The following is a 19,542-nucleotide window of genomic DNA, read 5'->3' as shown; positions in this document are numbered from 1 at the left end:
TTGATTAGCAACGAGTAACGGAGAATTATGTTAAAATCACGATAGCACGCCTAAACTAGTAGGGTGTTACAAATATTGATTTGGAAAAGATATGAAGCTAAGTTTATGATATTTTTTCTACTTTCAATATCGGTTCAGTCCAATGTAAATCTTATATATCTGATCCAAGTTTAGTTTGTTAATGCCTTGAAAATAACATTCCACTTAGCCAAGTGTAAGTGAACCACATTGCTAATTATCACGTCAGTGTAAGTATAACTGAATATAATTTTTTAGAAAATAATAAAAAAAGCAAGTATACTTTTTCTTTTAAACTAAAAATATATACATATTATGTTAAAAAAAACAAAATTGGGATGCTTCAATAAAATTTTGGAATATTAATATAATTTATTTAATTATTTTTACAAATATTTAAATTTGCTCATATTTTTCTCATCAATATTTAGATTTGATTATAATTTTTCCCCTATAATTGTTCATTTTTTTTACCATAATAATTGAAAAAAAAATATAATTCACATATTTTTGTAAATAGGTGAGAGTCATAAAGATGAAAAACTTCTCTATAATCAATCATGTTACAAATCCCTAAAAATAACCTGAAAGTGATTTTCTAAGGTTGCATTTGGTAACATTTTAATTTTTTAATTACAAAATGAAAGTAAAATTTTTATTTTTAAAAATTTTGTTTTTGAAAAATAAAAATGACATCTGTAACCACTTTTGTTTTTCAATTTTAAAAACAGAAAATAAAAGTGTGTTTTATAAAGTTAAATTTTTTTTTGATTTTATTTGAGACGGGTCTAAGTTTGTAGTCGGATTTGGATTCGGGTTAGAGGTCAGGTTCAATGCTAGGGCTGTGGGGAGAATTTGGATCCGGGTCTGATCGGAGTTCAAAATATTAATTAAGAAAAAAAAACTATTTAAAAATGATTTTTTTTTATTTTTAAAATTTTGATTCTTAATTAAAAAATTAAAAAATAAAAGCAGTTTTATAGAACATGTGTTTAAAAAATATTTTTACTTTTTTAATTTTAAAAATAAAAAATTGATTAAAAAAGTGTTATCAAACACCACTTAAATATTTTTAAAATAAAAAATATAATATCCTAGTGTTTGGTTTGATAAATTCAAAAATGTTAACAAAATATACGAGACTGGTTTTAAGTTTAACTATTAATTCGTTATTAATAACATATAACCAACAAAATGAGAAAGTGATGATCATTATTTTATTCTAAATTTATAAGATACTATTGTTATTGAATAATCAGAAGAGGAAGAAAGTAAGAAAGAAATAAAAAATATATATTTAATATGTACTGGTGATTTCGGTTGCCTGTTTTGAAATAGTAAATGTCCCTATATATCTATTCTAAATTGATCAATGGTCAGATAACTATTAGTTTTATTTGGATGGCTAAAAATGAATGAGGGATTACATCTTTCATTTTCAACTGAGGAATTACATAAGACCCCTTTTAATTTAAATAAATAATAAATAAAATATCAATCCAATACAAGGTACATTAGAAAACTTAATATTTTTTAATAAAGAATAGCAAACTTATTGTTTTATGTATTTATTTATTGAGAAAAAAAAACTTAGGGTGTGTAATTTGGAAGTAATTGGGTAATTATTAGATAGGGTTTTTCTATTATTTTAATCTATAATTATCTAATTAAATAAAAATTATATTTAATTTTTTAAAAGGTGATATTTTTGTTAGTGGGAGCTATAGCCCCCACATTAGTGTTAGTGGGTACACCTAATATTACTATTTGAAAATTATTTCAAAATTAAATAAAATTATAAAGATAAAAAAATTAAATAATAATATTAGGTATACTAATGTAAATATATAATATATATATAAGTAATTCATGTTGGTAATTACCTATAAAAATAGATATCATCACTTTAAATTTATTGATAATTCAATTTTTTGAAAAATTTTACTACTAAAATTTAAATTTAGAGAGTAAAATACAAGAATGATAATTGAGGGTTTAGCCGAAATAATAATAGAGTAATTTGTGGCATAAATACTTAAATTTAACTCTTAGTTGTAAATAAATACCTAAGTTTAATTTTTAGCGGTAATAATACCTAAGTTATATTTCTGGAACTCTGTAGGTACCTAACTGTTAAATGTTAAGCTATTATATCTACTTGTCATTTTTTTATTGGTATATTTGAACTAATTTTTTTTTTAAATAATAAAAATTTAATGAGGTCAAAATCCCCTGGGCCTGATGGGTTTCCGGCAAAGTTCTATAAGTCACACTGGGATGTGGTGGGCCATCAGACGGTACAATTTGTTCAGGAATTCTTTGCTGAGGGCAAATTCACAAAGGAGGTCAACCGAACTTTCATTGTCCTCATTCCCAAGAGGAGTAATGCTGTAAGTTTGATGACTTTCGCCCTATTAGTTTGTGTAATGTTTGTTATAAGATAATTGCCAAGATTGTGGCAAATCGAATCCGTGGAGTTCTTGATAATTTGATATCTCCGTACCAATGTTGCCTTTGTTAAGGGGAGATGGATTGCTGAGAACTCAATTATAGCCCATGAGATTGTGCATGACATGGAGCGAAGACATGGTGGGGAGTCTTTCATGGGGATTAAATGTGATATGTCTAAGGCCTACGATAGGCTTGAGTGGAATTTTGTGAGAAAGGTTCTTCATGCTTTCGGCTTTCATGAGAAGTTATGTGCTATGATTATGGAGTGTATCACCACGGTCTCGTTTCAAGTTACGTTAAATGGTGGATTGACTAAGATGTTCGGACACGAGAGGGGTTTGAGGCGGGCGATCCTCTTTCCCCCTATTTATTCATTATGTGCTGCGAAGTTCTTTCCGAATGGTGTGTGAAAAGGAAAGGAGTGGGTTAATTACGGGTTATAAGTGCTCTTCGAATGGCCCAAGCGTTTCGCATCTTATGTATGCGGATGACACTATTTTCTTTGTGAGAGCATCGATTGAGGAGGCAACAACTCTAAAGGAGGTGATGGATACTTACGCCTTTGGTCGGGGCAACGGATCAATGTGGGGAAGTCTAAGGTCTTCTTTTCCAAGAATTGTAATGTGAACACGGAATATGTATCTCGGATTGGCTCGGGTTTGACTTAATGAATGGGGACGAAACCTTCCTAGGCAATCCGCTGTTTGTCTCTGGGAACAAATCCAAGGATTTTGAATATGTTGTGGATAAAGTCAAATCTCGCCTAGATGGCTGGAAAGCAAAACTCCTCTCACAGGCGGCTAGAACGGTCCTAATAAAAAATGTGGCCTCAGCTATACCAATCTATACTATGTCAGTTTTTCTTCTCCCAAAGAATATTAGCAACTCTCGGATGCGGCGGTTCGCCGGTTTTGGTGGACAGGGAGTGTGGACGGAGGTAAGTTTTTAGCGCTTCTAAATTGGGATAAGATTTGCAAGCCGAAGGTGCTTGGAGGTTTGGGGATTCGGAAATTCAGGGATATGAATCTATGTCTTATAGCGAAATTGGGGTGGATGATTGCCAAAGACCATTCGGCTTTGTGGATTCGTGTAATCACAAGCAAGTATTCATTCGAATCCTTTTTTTGGTGTGACATGCCCCCTCGGGGTGCGTCAACTGGGGTGCGTGGAATTTGGAAGACTCGGCAATTTATCCTTAGTCACAGTGCGTGGATTCTTGGTCATGACTCAAATATTGACCTTTGGAAATGGAATTGGGTGTGTTCTGATGGAGTGGTTATGGGGCCCAAGGACTTTAATCCTAGAGTTTGCTCTCATCTCTCCACAGGCGATACGAAAAGGAATAATGGAAACGGTTGGGACGGAGAGTTGATAGCAAGAGTTTTTACTGAAGCGGCCAATTCTTTGGTAAATTGTAATGCTGAAGAATCTTTAGAGAATGATCGTTTGATTTGGATGTCCAACTCTTCGGGGGATTTCTCGCTCAAATCGGCTTATTGGAATCTCTGTTGTAAGGACTTATCTCCTATTTCTATGTTCTCTTCTTTGTGGCGGTCCCCTCTTCATGAAAGACTCAAACTTTTCCTATGGAAAGTTGCACATGACTGTCTATTGTTTGGAGCTAGATTGAGCAGAATTTTTGGGAATGTTATCGAGGAAGGTGAAGATTCGGCCTCTCATTTTTTCTCTCGGTGCTCTATTACCAGAAGTCTTTGGCTTCAAAGCAAATGGAATGTCAGGGTGGATTTGATTCCTCTCTCTAGTGGGGCAGAGGTTGTTTCTTGGATTCTGAATCCAAATGTGGTGGGTGATGTTATCTCTCCTTCTGATTGTAAAGAATTCTCCTTGTATGCATCTGTTCTTTATCACTCTCTTTGGTTTTTAGAAATGATGCTTTCCATAACAATGTCCGGTGGACATTGGCGAGATGAAGAAACGGATTGAGAATCAATTTATGGGGTTCTGGAAAGTGCTGGTGAGACTGGATGCTGGTGGGGAGGAAAGAGCCATTGTTGTGCACAGATGGACTCATCCTCGGCCGGGACGAATACGGATTAATGTGGACTATGCCACTAAAGATAACTGAGAAGCTGTGGGAGTGGTGGTTCGTGACGAAAGTGGTTCGATACTTGCTCTGTTTGCTTCCAAAGTGCATGCCTCCTCTCCGATCCACGGTGAGCTCCTGGCGATGTCCTGGGGCCTAAAGGTGGGGCGGCATCTCGGGGTTACGGCGGCGGACATTCTTTCAGATTGTCAAGTTCTAGTGTCGGCCATGTCTTCCTCCACTTTGCCCCATTGGAAACTCTGGTCTCTGTTTGGTAGTGTTATGAGGTTGTATTCCTCCTATGATGTTGTTTCTTTTTGGATACCTAGAGAGTCTAACGAAGCCGCCCATCTCCTTGCTAAATGGGGGCTTAGTCATGACTGTAATTGTTACTTGAACTTTTGGGAGGTGAGTCCCCATGTACTCACCAACATCATGTTGTTTGATAAATAAATGGTTCTCCTTTTCAGTAGCAAAAAAAAAAATTTAATGACTTGGACCAATCAAGAATTTTCACGTAACAATTTATTTAATTAGGTACTTATAGAAGTTCCAAAATTATAACTTAAGTATTATTACCACAAAAAATTAAATTTAAATACTTATTTATTAGGTTAATTTAAGTATTTACTCATAATAATAATTATAATAATAATAATAATGGTAATAAAAGGTGTTACTTAACTATTTCAAAAAAAAAAAAAAAGGTGTTAGTTAAAGAAAATAAAGAAGTCCATCAAAAAATAGACAGTGTAGAGGTGGGCCACCTATTTCACTTTTTATTTATTATACTGATTTTTTTACTATTTACTTGTTATTCTCTGCAACTTATATAGGTAACGTATACACACACAGTATAATTAATGAATACTATGTTGACTCATTAAAGAGTGTAGAAAGAGGGTAAATTAACAAAAAAGTAAACACAAATCATATAGGACAATTAATAATGACAAAACAACACTAACACGCTTCTAATTAGCAAACCACACTATCATTTCAACAAAAAAAAGAAAGAAAAATTAGCAAAACCCCACACAATTAAATTCTAATATTAATAATATATAATACTGTTTATATATAAGTACCAATTCTAAACAGTATTATATATATATTAATGTATATACTGTTTATATATATATTAATATATATATTAATGTATATACTGTTTATTAATATATATACTGTTTATATATATATTAATAATATATATACTGTTTATATATATTAATATATATATTAATGTATATACTGTTTATTAATATATATATTGTTTATATATATATATATTAATAATATATAATACTGTTTAGAATTGGTACTTATATATATAAACAATATTATATATTATTAATATTAGAATTTAATTGTGTGGGGTTTTGCTAATTTTTCTTTCTTTTTTTTGTTGAAATGATAGTGTGGTTTGCTAATTAGAAGCGTGTTAGTGTTGTTTTGTCATTATTAATTGTCCTATATGATTTGTGTTTATTTTTTTGTTAATTTACCCTCTTTCTACACTCTTTAATGAGTCAACATAGTATTCATTAATTATACTGTGTGTGTATACGTTACCTATATAAGTTGCAGAGAATAACAAGTAAATAGTAAAAAATCAGTATAATAAATAAAAAGTGAAATAGGTGGCCCACCTCTACACTGTCTATTTTTTGATGGACTTCTTTATTTTCTTTAACTAACACCTTTTTTTTTTTTTTTTTGTAATAGTTAAGTAACACCTTTTATTACCATTATTATTATTATTATAATTATTATTATGAGTAAATACTTAAATTAACCTAATAAATAAGTATTTAAATTTAATTTTTTGTGGTAATAATACTTAAGTTATAATTTTGGAACTTCTATAAGTACCTAATTAAATAAATTGTTACGTGAAAATTCTTGATTGGTCCAAGTCATTAAATTTTTTTTTTTTGCTACTGAAAAGGAGAACCATTTATTTATCAAACAACATGATGTTGGTGAGTACATGGGGACTCACCTCCCAAAAGTTCAAGTAACCATTACAGTCATGACTAAGCCCCCATTTAGCAAGGAGATGGGCGGCTTCGTTAGACTCTCTAGGTATCCAAAAAGAAACAACATCATAGGAGGAATACAACCTCATAACACTACCAAACAGAGACCAGAGTTTCCAATGGGGCAAAGTGGAGGAAGACATGGCCGACACTAGAACTTGACAATCTGAAAGAATGTCCGCCGCCGTAACCCCGAGATGCCGCCCCACCTTTAGGCCCCAGGACATCGCCAGGAGCTCACCGTGGATCGGAGAGGAGGCATGCACTTTGGAAGCAAACAGAGCAAGTATCGAACCACTTTCGTCACGAACCACCACTCCCACACCTCTCGCTATCTTTAGTGGCATAGTCCACATTAATCCGTATTCGTCCCGCCGAGGATGAGTCCATGCGGGCACAACAATGGCTCTTTCCTCCCCACCAAAGATCCGGCCTCACCAAGACTTTCCGTAACCCCATAAATTGATTCTCAATCCGTTTCTTCATCTCAGTCAATGTCCACTGGACATTGTTATGGAAAGCATCATTTCTAAAAAACCAAAGAGAGTGATAAAGAACAGATGCATACAAGGAGAATTCTTTACAATCAGAAGGAGAGATAACATCACCCACCACATTTGGATTCAGAATCCAAGAAACAACCTCTGCCCCACTAGAGAGAGGAATCAAATCCACCCTGGCATTCCATTTGCTTTGAAGCCAAAGACTTCTGGTAATAGAGCACCGAGAGAAAAAATGAGAGGCCGAATCTTCACCTTCCTCATTACATAAGTGGCACTTACCGATAACATTCCCAAAAATTCTGCTCAATCTAGCTCCAAACAATAGACAGTCATGTGCAACTTTCCATAGGAAAAGTTTGAGTCTTTCATGAAGAGGGGACCGCCACAAAGAAGAGAACATAGAAATAGGAGATAAGTCCTTACAACAGAGATTCCAATAAGCCGATTTGAGCGAGAAATCCCCCGAAGAGTTGGACATCCAAATCAAACGATCATTCTCTAAAGATTCTTCAGCATTACAATTTACCAAAGAATTGGCCGCTTCAGGCAGAAAAACTCTTGCTATCAACTCTCTGTCCCAACCGTTTCCATTATTCCTTTTCGCATCGCCTGTGGAGAGATGAGAGCAAACTCTAGGATTAAAGTCCTTGGGCCCCATAACCACTCCATCAGAACACACCCAATTCCATTTCCAAAGGTCAATATTTGAGTCATGACCAAGAATCCACGCACTGTGACTAAGGATAAATTGCCGAGTCTTCCAAATTCCACGCACCCCAGTTGACGCACCCCGAGGGGGCATGTCACACCAAAAAAAGGATTCGAATGAATACTTGCTTGTGATTACACGAATCCACAAAGCCGAATGGTCTTTGGCAATCATCCACCCCAATTTCGCTATAAGACATAGATTCATATCCCTGAATTTCCGAATCCCCAAACCTCCAAGCACCTTCGGCTTGCAAATCTTATCCCAATTTAGAAGCGCTAAAAACTTACCTCCGTCCACACTCCCTGTCCACCAAAACCGCGAACCAGCCGCATCCGCAGAGTTGCTAATATTCTTTGGGAGAAGAAAAGCGACATAGTATAGATTGGTATAGCTGAGGCCACATTTTTTATTAGGACCGTTCTAGCCGCCTGTGAGAGGAGTTTTGCTTTCCAGCCATCTAGGCGAGATTTGACTTTATCCACAACATATTCAAAATCCTTGGATTTGTTCCCAGAGACAAGCAATGGATTGCCTAGGAAGGTTTCGTCCCCATTCATTAAGTCAAACCCGAGCCAATCCGAGATACATATTCCAGTGTTCACATTACAATTCTTGGAAAAGAAGACCTTAGACTTCCCCACATTGATCTGTTGCCCCGACCAAAGGCAGTAAGTATCCATCACCTCCTTTAGAGTTGTTGCCTCCTCAATCGATGCTCTCACAAAGAAAATAGTGTCATCCGCATACATAAGATGCGAAACGCTTGGGCCATTCGAAGAGCACTTATAACCCGTAATTAACCCACTCCTTTCCTTTTCACACACCATTCGGGAAAGAACTTCAGAGCACATAATGAATAAATAGGGGGAAGAGGATCGCCCGCCTCAAACCCCTCTCAGGTCTGAACATCTTAGTCAATCCACCATTTAACAGAACTTGAAACGAGACCGTGGTGATACACTCCATAATCATAGCACAGAACTTCTCATGAAAGCCGAAAGCATGAAGAACCTTTCTCACAAAATTCCACTCAAGCCTATCGTAGGCCTTAGACATATCACATTTAATCCCCATGAAAGACTCCCCACCATGTCTTCGCTCCATGTCATGCACAATCTCATGGGCTATAATTGAGTTCTCAGCAATCCATCTCCCCTTAACAAAGGCAGATTGGTACGGAGATATCAAATTATCAAGAACTCCACGGATTCGATTTGCCAGAATCTTGGCAATTATCTTATAACAAACATTACACAAACTAATAGGGCGAAAGTCATCAAACTTACAGGCATTACTCCTCTTGGGAATGAGGACAATGAAAGTTCGGTTGACCTCCTTTGTGAATTTGCCCTCAGCAAAGAATTCCTGAACAAATTGTACCGTCTGATGGCCCACCACATCCCAGTGTGACTTATAGAACTTTGCCGGAAACCCATCAGGCCCAGGGGATTTTGACCTCATTAAATTTTTATTATTTAAAAAAAAAAATTAGTTCAAATATACCAATAAAAAAATGACAAGTAGATATAATAGCTTAACATTTAACAGTTAGGTACCTACAGAGTTCCAGAAATATAACTTAGGTATTATTACCGCTAAAAATTAAACTTAGGTATTTATTTACAACTAAGAGTTAAATTTAAGTATTTATGCCACAAATTACTCTATTATTATTTCGGCTAAACCCTCAATTATCATTCTTGTATTTTACTCTCTAAATTTAAATTTTAGTAGTAAAATTTTTCAAAAAATTGAATTATCAATAAATTTAAAGTGATGATATCTATTTTTATAGGTAATTACCAACATGAATTACTTATATATATATTATATATTTACATTAGTATACCTAATATTATTATTTAATTTTTTTATCTTTATAATTTTATTTAATTTTGAAATAATTTTCAAATAGTAATATTAGGTGTACCCACTAACACTAATGTGGGGGCTATAGCTCCCACTAACAAAAATATCACCTTTTAAAAAATTAAATATAATTTTTATTTAATTAGATAATTATAGATTAAAATAATAGAAAAACCCTATCTAATAATTACCCAATTACTTCCAAATTACACACCCTAAGTTTTTTTTCTCAATAAATAAATACATAAAACAATAAGTTTGCTATTCTTTATTAAAAAATATTAAGTTTTCTAATGTACCTTGTATTGGATTGATATTTTATTTATTATTTATTTAAATTAAAAGGGGTCTTATGTAATTCCTCAGTTGAAAATGAAAGATGTAATCCCTCATTCATTTTTAGCCATCCAAATAAAACTAATAGTTATCTGACCATTGATCAATTTAGAATAGATATATAGGGACATTTACTATTTCAAAACAGGCAACCGAAATCACCAGTACATATTAAATATATATTTTTTATTTCTTTCTTACTTTCTTCCTCTTCTGATTATTCAATAACAATAGTATCTTATAAATTTAGAATAAAATAATGATCATCACTTTCTCATTTTGTTGGTTATATGTTATTAATAACGAATTAATAGTTAAACTTAAAACCAGTCTCGTATATTTTGTTAACATTTTTGAATTTATCAAACCAAACACTAGGATATTATATTTTTTATTTTAAAAATATTTAAGTGGTGTTTGATAACACTTTTTTAATCAATTTTTTATTTTTAAAATTAAAAAAGTAAAAATATTTTTTAAACACATGTTCTATAAAACTGCTTTTATTTTTTAATTTTTTAATTAAGAATCAAAATTTTAAAAATAAAAAAAAAATCATTTTTAAATAGTTTTTTTTTCTTAATTAATATTTTGAACTCCGATCAGACCCGGATCCAAATTCTCCCCACAGCCCTAGCATTGAACCTGACCTCTAACCCGAATCCAAATCCGACTACAAACTTAGACCCGTCTCAAATAAAATCAAAAAAAAAATAACTTTATAAAACACACTTTTATTTTCTGTTTTTAAAATTGAAAAACAAAAGTGGTTACAGATGTCATTTTTATTTTTCAAAAACAAAATTTTTAAAAATAAAAATTTTACTTTCATTTTGTAATTAAAAAATTAAAATGTTACCAAATGCAACCTTAGAAAATCACTTTCAGGTTATTTTTAGGGATTTGTAACATGATTGATTATAGAGAAGTTTTTCATCTTTATGACTCTCACCTATTTACAAAAATATGTGAATTATATTTTTTTTTCAATTATTATGGTAAAAAAAATGAACAATTATAGGGGAAAAATTATAATCAAATCTAAATATTGATGAGAAAAATATGAGCAAATTTAAATATTTGTAAAAATAATTAAATAAATTATATTAATATTCCAAAATTTTATTGAAGCATCCCAATTTTGTTTTTTTTTAACATAATATGTATATATTTTTAGTTTAAAAGAAAAAGTATACTTGCTTTTTTTATTATTTTCTAAAAAATTATATTCAGTTATACTTACACTGACGTGATAATTAGCAATGTGGTTCACTTACACTTGGCTAAGTGGAATGTTATTTTCAAGGCATTAACAAACTAAACTTGGATCAGATATATAAGATTTACATTGGACTGAACCGATATTGAAAGTAGAAAAAATATCATAAACTTAGCTTCATATCTTTTCCAAATCAATATTTGTAACACCCTACTAGTTTAGGCGTGCTATCGTGATTTTAACATAATTCTGCAGCTCGTTGCTAATCAACGAGTTTATTGAAAATTGTGAATATTTAAAACCTTATTTAAATACTTATAAATACCAAAATAAATAACATATATATAACCAAGATCCCGAGTATAAAATATTTACAACCGTTTCTGGTATTTAATACAAAAGTTGCCACATAACGACTATACAAAATATGTCTAGTTGTCCCAAAGATCGTACGCTCCAAGTCTAACTGCCTCGACATGCACAATCTTCATCTGCTCGCTTTCACGACTGCTCAACCTTAGCCTTGCCCTTACCTACACATGCAAATAATATCTGTGAGTCGACAGACTGAGTAAGAAAAGCATAATCAATAACATAAATATAACTCAAATTATAAGCAAGCGCCAATACACCCAACCATAACCCTATTCCAAAGGCTCAACACGCATCGAGTCTAGCTAAAACGTTCGTACGATAATACTATCAACCTACACTCGGTATGCTAGTCATACTCTAGTCGTACCGATGCGATAGCGTCGATCGGTATCTAAGCCAAACATACATCTATCAGCATCCAATATAAATCTACGTATATTGATACCGCTATCGATGTAATCTAACGGGCTTAATAAACATGTACGCTAAACATGTAAACACACATGCATATCATTACACTAGTCTTACCTCGTTTCTGAATTCAAGTCTGTCGTTCAACCTGAGTAGAACTGCTGCTCGACGATTTATAGGCCCCTAAATCACAATATTTGTGAAACTGATGAGTGACACGCTAAATTACTTTTCGGAGACTTAAAATCGAAACTAAAAGTTTCCCTATCGATGGATAACATGGCAATACCATAAATATTACAAAAGGGGGGAAAATTAGGGTTCCCTAAACTGCCCCAAACAGCAGACCGGTTCCCCAACTGAAAGTCCAGTTCTGTGAGGTTTCTTGGGGACCAACCAGAATTCCAGTTCCTACAGGTCCCACTGAACTAGTTGACCGGTTCAATGCAGGAAACATAAAACTCCTTGCAAATAATTCAATTCGACCCCAAATTTCACAAGAACCTCCAAAACATCTAATTACGTCATAATAAATAGAAATTATATAATAAAACCAACGAATAACCCTTGAAGCAAAAATCACCATTAGAGAGCAAAGCTTAAGCTCATCAACTCAAACCTTGCTCAATCACCACACCAAACATCAAACCTATTGTAAATCAACTTAAATAACTTTAATTTAAGTTCTATATACAAAATCAAATATCCTTAAACATCACAAAACCCTACTTCTAAAATCATGCATAACTTAACTTGAAACCTAAGAAATCACAAAAGGGTGAGCATGGGAGCTTACATTGGATTAGAATCACTAAAACCTTGCTATTTTCCCCCTTAAATTGTAGAACAAAACTGATTTTCTCCTTAGTTCCCAGCTAAACAGAAGTAAGAGAGAGAGAGAGAGAGAGAGAGCTAAAAATCCAATTTTCTGTTTTTCCTGTTTTTGATAAATCTTCTTATTTCCAACTGAAAACCCTTATTATCAATCCAATTGCATTCGTAGCCTCAGTTACTCATCTCCACCATTGATTGCTAAGAAAACTCAAGGTGAATCCAAAGAAGCTGCATCAAAGAATCCATTGTCGGCGGACCTATGGCTGTACAACAGAACGAGCTGAAAGAATGGCGAAGTCACTGCTTCCAAACTCATCCACATTGCCCATGCTCGCGTCTATGTTACTTTTGATATTCTCTACATGTCTTTCTCTTTCATCTTTTCTTGACAACTTTTGTATCCTTTAGATATTAATTAGAATGCTAGCTATTTGGGTTTTTTCACTTTGGAAGAGAGTTGGCACTAATAATGCAGTGTGAGCTATGGGATATTGAACATGGGAATGCTTGCCTTGCCTCATATATAGGATCAAAGTGTGGAGTTTTGCAAGGATAACTTGGGTCTTGGTGAAACAAATCAGATATTTTTTGATATCTTTTTCTATGTGATATTGGTTTTGTAATATCTAGTATAAATATATTATTATTTAGTATATTATTGTACATTATAATATTTTATTATTGCACTAAATGGGATATACATATTATTGATTAACTCTAGTATAAATATATTATTTATTTAGTATATTATTGTACATTATAATATCTAGTATAATGTGGCATTTCCAGTGAAAGTTCTTGCAAAATTTGTCTTGTTCACTCACAATATGAACTGAAAAAATTAACTCTCTATGTAAGTTGGTTTAAGATTGTGTAGATTACTTTTTTCATTTACAAATGAAATCGAACCTAGCACTACCTTCTCCGTAGACGCTAACTCTAACGCCATTAATTTCTGAAACTAGGAAAACTTAAAAGAAAGAGTTCAAATCATCAATTGGTTTGGAACGATATATAGAAGCTACTTGCAACTCATGCATGGGTACGTACGTTATATATAATATTCAAAATTTAAAAGTATATATATATATATAAAGGCTCAAAAAACAATGGTCAAATAAGGACCTTTTTAATCTGAATAAATTAAAATACAAATTAAAAAAAAGGCACAACTTTCCAAAAACATCAGAGAAAATATATATATATTGATAAGATTTTGTCCCGTTATTGTACTTTCACAGATTGTAATTCGTGATGTATGACAGCCGTCAAGGAGTTATTTGATCTGACGATTGAGATTGATTTAGAGGTAATTAGGGTTAAAAAGTAAAAACGTACCCTGATACTCATTTAATGTACCTTGAGACCCATCTAATGACCACGGAATACATTTCGTGAAAGTACATCACGCGACAAAGTCATATCCTTATATATATATGTTACTTTTTTGTTGCCAAAATAAATAAATAATTATTGTTAATTTGAAAATAAAGACAACTAGGATTATGATTAATTGAGGGAGTTTATGCCTTAGTTAGGGTAATTATCTTCAATCTTTACATGTATTAATGTGTTTTTATTTAGGGTAAATACTATTTTAGACCTTCTGTTTTACAAAAGTTATCAATTGGACCTTGTGTTTTGTTAAATGACAAAATGGACCATGTATTTTCTAAAATAGTACAAATAAGACTCTGAATTAATTTTTTGTCAAAATAAAGTTTAATTATAATCCGATCTAAAAGTGTTATGACCAAATTGTTTACATTTTTTGTATTTGTTTGTATTAAGCATTGTCTTCAAGTTGGTTGTATTAAATTGTCAAAAATTAAACTCAGGGTCCTACTTTTACTATTTTAGAAAATACATGGTCCATTTTGTCATTTAACAAAACACAGAGTCCAATCTGTAACTTTTGCAAAACACAGGGTCGAAAATGGTATTTACCATTTTATTTATGTACTAATTATGTATAAAATAATCATGTGACATAAAAAAACATATACATTACAATTTAATTAGATATATAATTAAATGAAGAATGTTAATGTATATATAGCTTTATTCTTTGCATAACATATGTAGTGTTTTTTGATTATATATATGGGCATGAATCGAGGAGTGAAGTCGCGTGTTCTTTTCTTGCTCCATTGAAAGGATTGGGGGTTCCCCATGCTGGTCGGCCGATGGTGACCTTGCGTGAGCATGGATCCTTGAGCTCTGAGAAGAATTCCCTAAGTCTCGATCTGAGTTCCTATTTCTGGTATTGATGGTGATAAAGAGCATTTGGTGAATTTGCCTATTTTCGTGAATGAGGCACAGGGCTCTGCATCAGCTCTGGAAAACTCTCTGATTTTCAATTTGGAAAAAGAAGTAGAGGAACGTAAATTATGATTTAGATCATCAATATTTACCTTACCAAGTTTCATAATTTCAATTTTAATGTCAACTTGGAAAATTGAAATAAAGAAGTTTAGTTTTAACATTATTGTTAATGTATATTTCTTTTATTTTAAAAGTATATGCCTTTTGTTTTTTTTCTGAACTTACTATATATCTTAACAATTTTAATTTAAGATTTTTTTTTATTATTATTTTTTTTGGCTGAATTTTTTTTTAGTGTATGAGTTGAATGTCAAAAATCTTTAGGAAATTTAGATAGTATACTAACTTTTGTTATTTTTTTACAAAAATATTGTCAGACGGTATTTTTTACTTTTTTACTGTATTTTTTTATAAGTTTCATACTGCAGTATACTGTGTTAAGTTTTCACTGGTGTTTTACTGGTGTTCTACTGTTGTTTTGAGTTGTTCTGCTTTGTGACAAAACTTACTTGTTCATCTTATCTATTACTTTCCATAGCTCTCTCTCATATATATCTCGACACATAAATTCATACATAAATCATAACAAAACATCATCATCATAAATTAGATTTATAACCAGAGTGCAAGTCATTATTTACGTGTCATTTTCTTATTAGTATATTAAAATTAATTTTTAAATAAATCAAGGACTGCCATGTGACTATTGACTTATACTTAATAGTTAGATACTTACAAAAATTCTAAAAAAATATAACTTAATTATTATTACCGTTAAAAATTATATTTAAATATTTATGTAATTGAACTATAATTAGGTTTTTATATCACTAATTTTTGTTGTTGTTATTTTAAATATTTAATATATTTGCTTAAATAAAAAAATTAGTATTACTATTACATCCTTCAAAAAAAAAAAATGTTAATACATTTGCATGTATTTTCCTCCCTTCCTATATATTTTTAAAATCAGAAATTACAAATTTTAGCGCGCTTAAACAAAAAATTTGAAAACCCGCCAAAACTTTTAATTTGATTGAAGATCCGCATGAACACACTAAAATGAATCTACACCGTCCATTAAGAATAAATCAACGCTCAAGATTCATCCTCTTCATTTCACCACTACTATAAATACCAAACTCAAATCCCACACTTTCCACAACAAACTCCATTTTCTCTTTCAATTTTCCCGAGAAACAAACAACTCAATTTCATCCCCTCAATGGCTCGTACCAAGCAAACAGCAAGAAAATCCACCGGAGGAAAGGCTCCAAGGAAGCAACTGGCAACCAAGGCGGCAAGAAAGTCTGCTCCAGCCACCGGAGGAGTGAAAAAGCCACATCGATTCAGGCCAGGAACCGTTGCATTGAGAGAGATCAGAAAGTACCAGAAGAGTACTGAGCTTTTGATCCGAAAGCTTCCGTTCCAGAGATTGGTGAGAGAAATCGCTCAGGATTTCAAGACCGATCTTCGATTCCAATCCAGCGCTGTGTCTGCTCTTCAAGAGGCTGCGGAGGCTTACTTGGTCGGTGTGTTTGAAGATACTAATCTCTGTGCGATCCACGCTAAGAGAGTTACAATCATGCCAAAGGATATTCAGTTGGCTCGTAGGATTAGAGGTGAGAGAGCTTAGGGTTTTGCATTTCTCTTCTGTAATTGCTTTTAGATCATTGTTTTTTTTTTTTTTGTTGAATCCAATGGATGATTATTAGATTAGTTTAGCTCATGTTGTTAATTATTATTACTGTTTTATCTAATTAATGAAGTATTAGTAATTTGATTAATCTTGTTCTAAGGTTGAATTAATGTATCTTTCTTTTTATATAAAATAAGCTTAATTCACTAATCCTAAACAAAAATAAGCTTAATTTCAATCCAAAAATAATAATTTTGCAGATTGTGAATTGTACAATTAGGGCTTACAGAGAGAGATTTCACATAAATTGTTCTTTTTCTCTAATGGTGTGCTTATCGAAAATGTGTCGTTTTTATAAATATTGTCGTTTTAGTTTTCCCGTGTTTAAATTAATATATAGTTTTGTTAAACAAGTGTCGTTTTTGAAAATAATGCTAGTTTATTTTGTTTTCTTTGAAATTTGTCGTTTTTTCCGAATAATGTCGTTTATGGAAATGATTTCTTAGTTTATGTCGTTTATCGGAAATAATGCCTTAATTTATGTCGTTTTCTGAGAAAATTGTCGTTTTTTATAAATATTGTCGTTTTGGTTTTCCGTGTTTAAATGAATATGTCGTTTAAGAAGTGTCGTTTTTTGAAGATAATGCTAGTTTGTTTCGTTTTCTTGGAAATTTGTCGTTTTTTTTTAATAATGTCGTTTCTAGAAATGATTTCTTACTTTATGTCGTTTAATGAATAATGTCGTTAATCGGAAATCATGTCTTAATTTAATGTCGTTTTCTAGAAAAGATGTAATTTCTCTAAAACATTGCCGCTTCCGTTAAAAAATGTCGTTTTATTTAAAACATGTCGTTTATCCGAAAAAAATCATTTCTCCGAAATAGTGTCGTTTTAATGAAAAGATGTCGTTTTCTGAATAATGTCATTTTTACGAAAAATTATCGTTTTCCGAAAACATGTTATCTCTCCGAAATGATGTCGTTTTCTTTAAAAAATGTCGTTTATTACGAAAAATTGTCGTTTTCTTGAAAAACTGTCGTTTTTTTATAAACCTGTAATATATCAGTTAAACTTTATTGTAAGCAAAGAAACTCTAAGAGGAGAAACGAACAATTAAATTAAAGGGCAAAATAACAACAACGAGGAAACAAGGAAAGAGTTTTCATACAATTATAGATGGCAAAAACATATATATACACTCTTTATGAAAGTAGGTAGAGAGGAGAGAGGAGAGAGGAGTGTATATAAGTTATAGGAGTTTGTATTGGGAAAACTACAAGAAACCTCTGCCTACTTATATACACTCCTCTAACTCATTCGAACCAGTAAATACAAACTCATTCGCCTACTTATATACACTCCTCTAACTCATTCGAACCAGTAAATACAAACTCATTCGCCTACTTATATACACTCCTCTAACTCATTCGAACCAGTAAATACAAACTCATTCGCCTACTTATATACACTCCTCTAACTCATTCGAACCAGTAAATACAAACTCATTCGAACCAGTAAATACAAACTCTAACTGCATACCTCCACAGCTCTAACGCGACGATCACCAATATGAGTCGATCTTCATTCTCTGATTTAAAGAGAAGTCTAAGCATGACTAGAGCTTCATTTTCTGATCTAAGGAGGAGGACTCTAAGTACAAGGAGGTCATCCTTTTCTGATGATGTACCAACAACTGTAAGTACAAGGAGGTCGTCCTTCTCCGATGTACCAACAAGGAGGTCGTCTTTCTCCGATATGCCAAGATCTCAAAGTATGAGATATGCAGCGACATCACCAAAGTTTACTGATGTTCAAAGGCCAAGAGGCCAAAAGAAGAAAGGCGCTCTAAAAGAAATGAAAGGAGCTCTTAATAAGATCTTCAAAGGTCTTTTTAAGAGTAAAAAAAACACCTTTCCGAGAATGCGGAGACGGGAATTCCAAGAGCGCCCGCAAATTCAGAGGCAAGTGATCACGATCCTATCCCCGATAATATAACGGAAGAAGAAGAGAGTTTCGTTACACCTAGGAATAGCTTTGAATTTGTTATTCCTAGGAATCTTGAGATTGAAGAGCATCCATTTTGGAAAAAAATGTAATAATAAATATTTTATTATAATATATATATATTTATGTTTCTGTTATAAATTTTATTAATATATATATATTTATGTTTCTTTTTTTTTTTTGCTTTCTGAAACAGTGTTCATTTATGCATTATCAATAAAGATTTATTTATTTTGGTTCTAATTCCTGTTTTTAAATTTTTTTTTTTTTTGTGATTTTCTTGCAAATTTGGTGGAGCCGCTAAAAAGAAGAAATGATAATTCTTTGTTCAAGTTATATGTGGGTTACCATTACAATCCAAGTTCTTTTGAAATGAGATAGACTTTATTTTGAATATTTATCTATTAAAGTGATGTTAACTCTAGAAATTATAAAATGCAGCCTTTATGTTTGGTTTTATATTTGTGTAAGCAGAGTTTTCCTTAGTAATGAAAATATATTTTTTTTAGTAATGAATCTGATTTCTTTTTATTATACATTCTCTAGAATATAATTAAAATTCTAAATATTCATAATAACCCAAGACACTTTTTACATGGGAAATGAGAAATGAAAGATGATAACATATAACCTCAAATCTGTAAATCTGTAGCCCAATTTCCCAAAACCAATCAAAACAAAAACACTAAAATGGAAAGTGCTCTCAGGAGGACTTTCATAAATGAAAATATATTTTTTTTTAGTAATGAATCTGATTTCTTTT

The 19,542-nt window shown here is 32.1% G+C and overlaps 1 protein-coding gene across 1 annotated transcript; it reads left to right on the top strand.

Annotated features, from left to right (window-relative positions):
- Nucleotides 1–16,098: 16,098 nt before the first annotated feature.
- LOC133039012 (histone H3.2-like) lies at nt 16,099–17,467 on the top strand. Its single transcript, XM_061117805.1, has one exon. It carries the CDS (start codon nt 16,362–16,364, stop codon nt 16,770–16,772), a length of 411 nt encoding a protein of 136 aa, XP_060973788.1. The 5' UTR covers nt 16,099–16,361; the 3' UTR covers nt 16,773–17,467.
- Nucleotides 17,468–19,542: the final 2,075 nt, after the last annotated feature.

This window comes from Cannabis sativa, chromosome 6 (assembly GCF_029168945.1).
Source record: "Cannabis sativa cultivar Pink pepper isolate KNU-18-1 chromosome 6, ASM2916894v1, whole genome shotgun sequence".
Taxonomy (NCBI): domain Eukaryota; kingdom Viridiplantae; phylum Streptophyta; class Magnoliopsida; order Rosales; family Cannabaceae; genus Cannabis; species Cannabis sativa.
The sequence above is the reverse complement of the archived record's forward strand: the minus strand, read 5'-3'. Positions and strand labels throughout refer to the sequence as shown.

Excerpts from the sequence above, each read along its gene's own strand:
- LOC133039012 (XM_061117805.1), top strand. The coding sequence starts at position 16,362 with ATGGCTCGTACCAAGCAAACAGCAAGAAAATCCACCGGAGGAAAGGCT.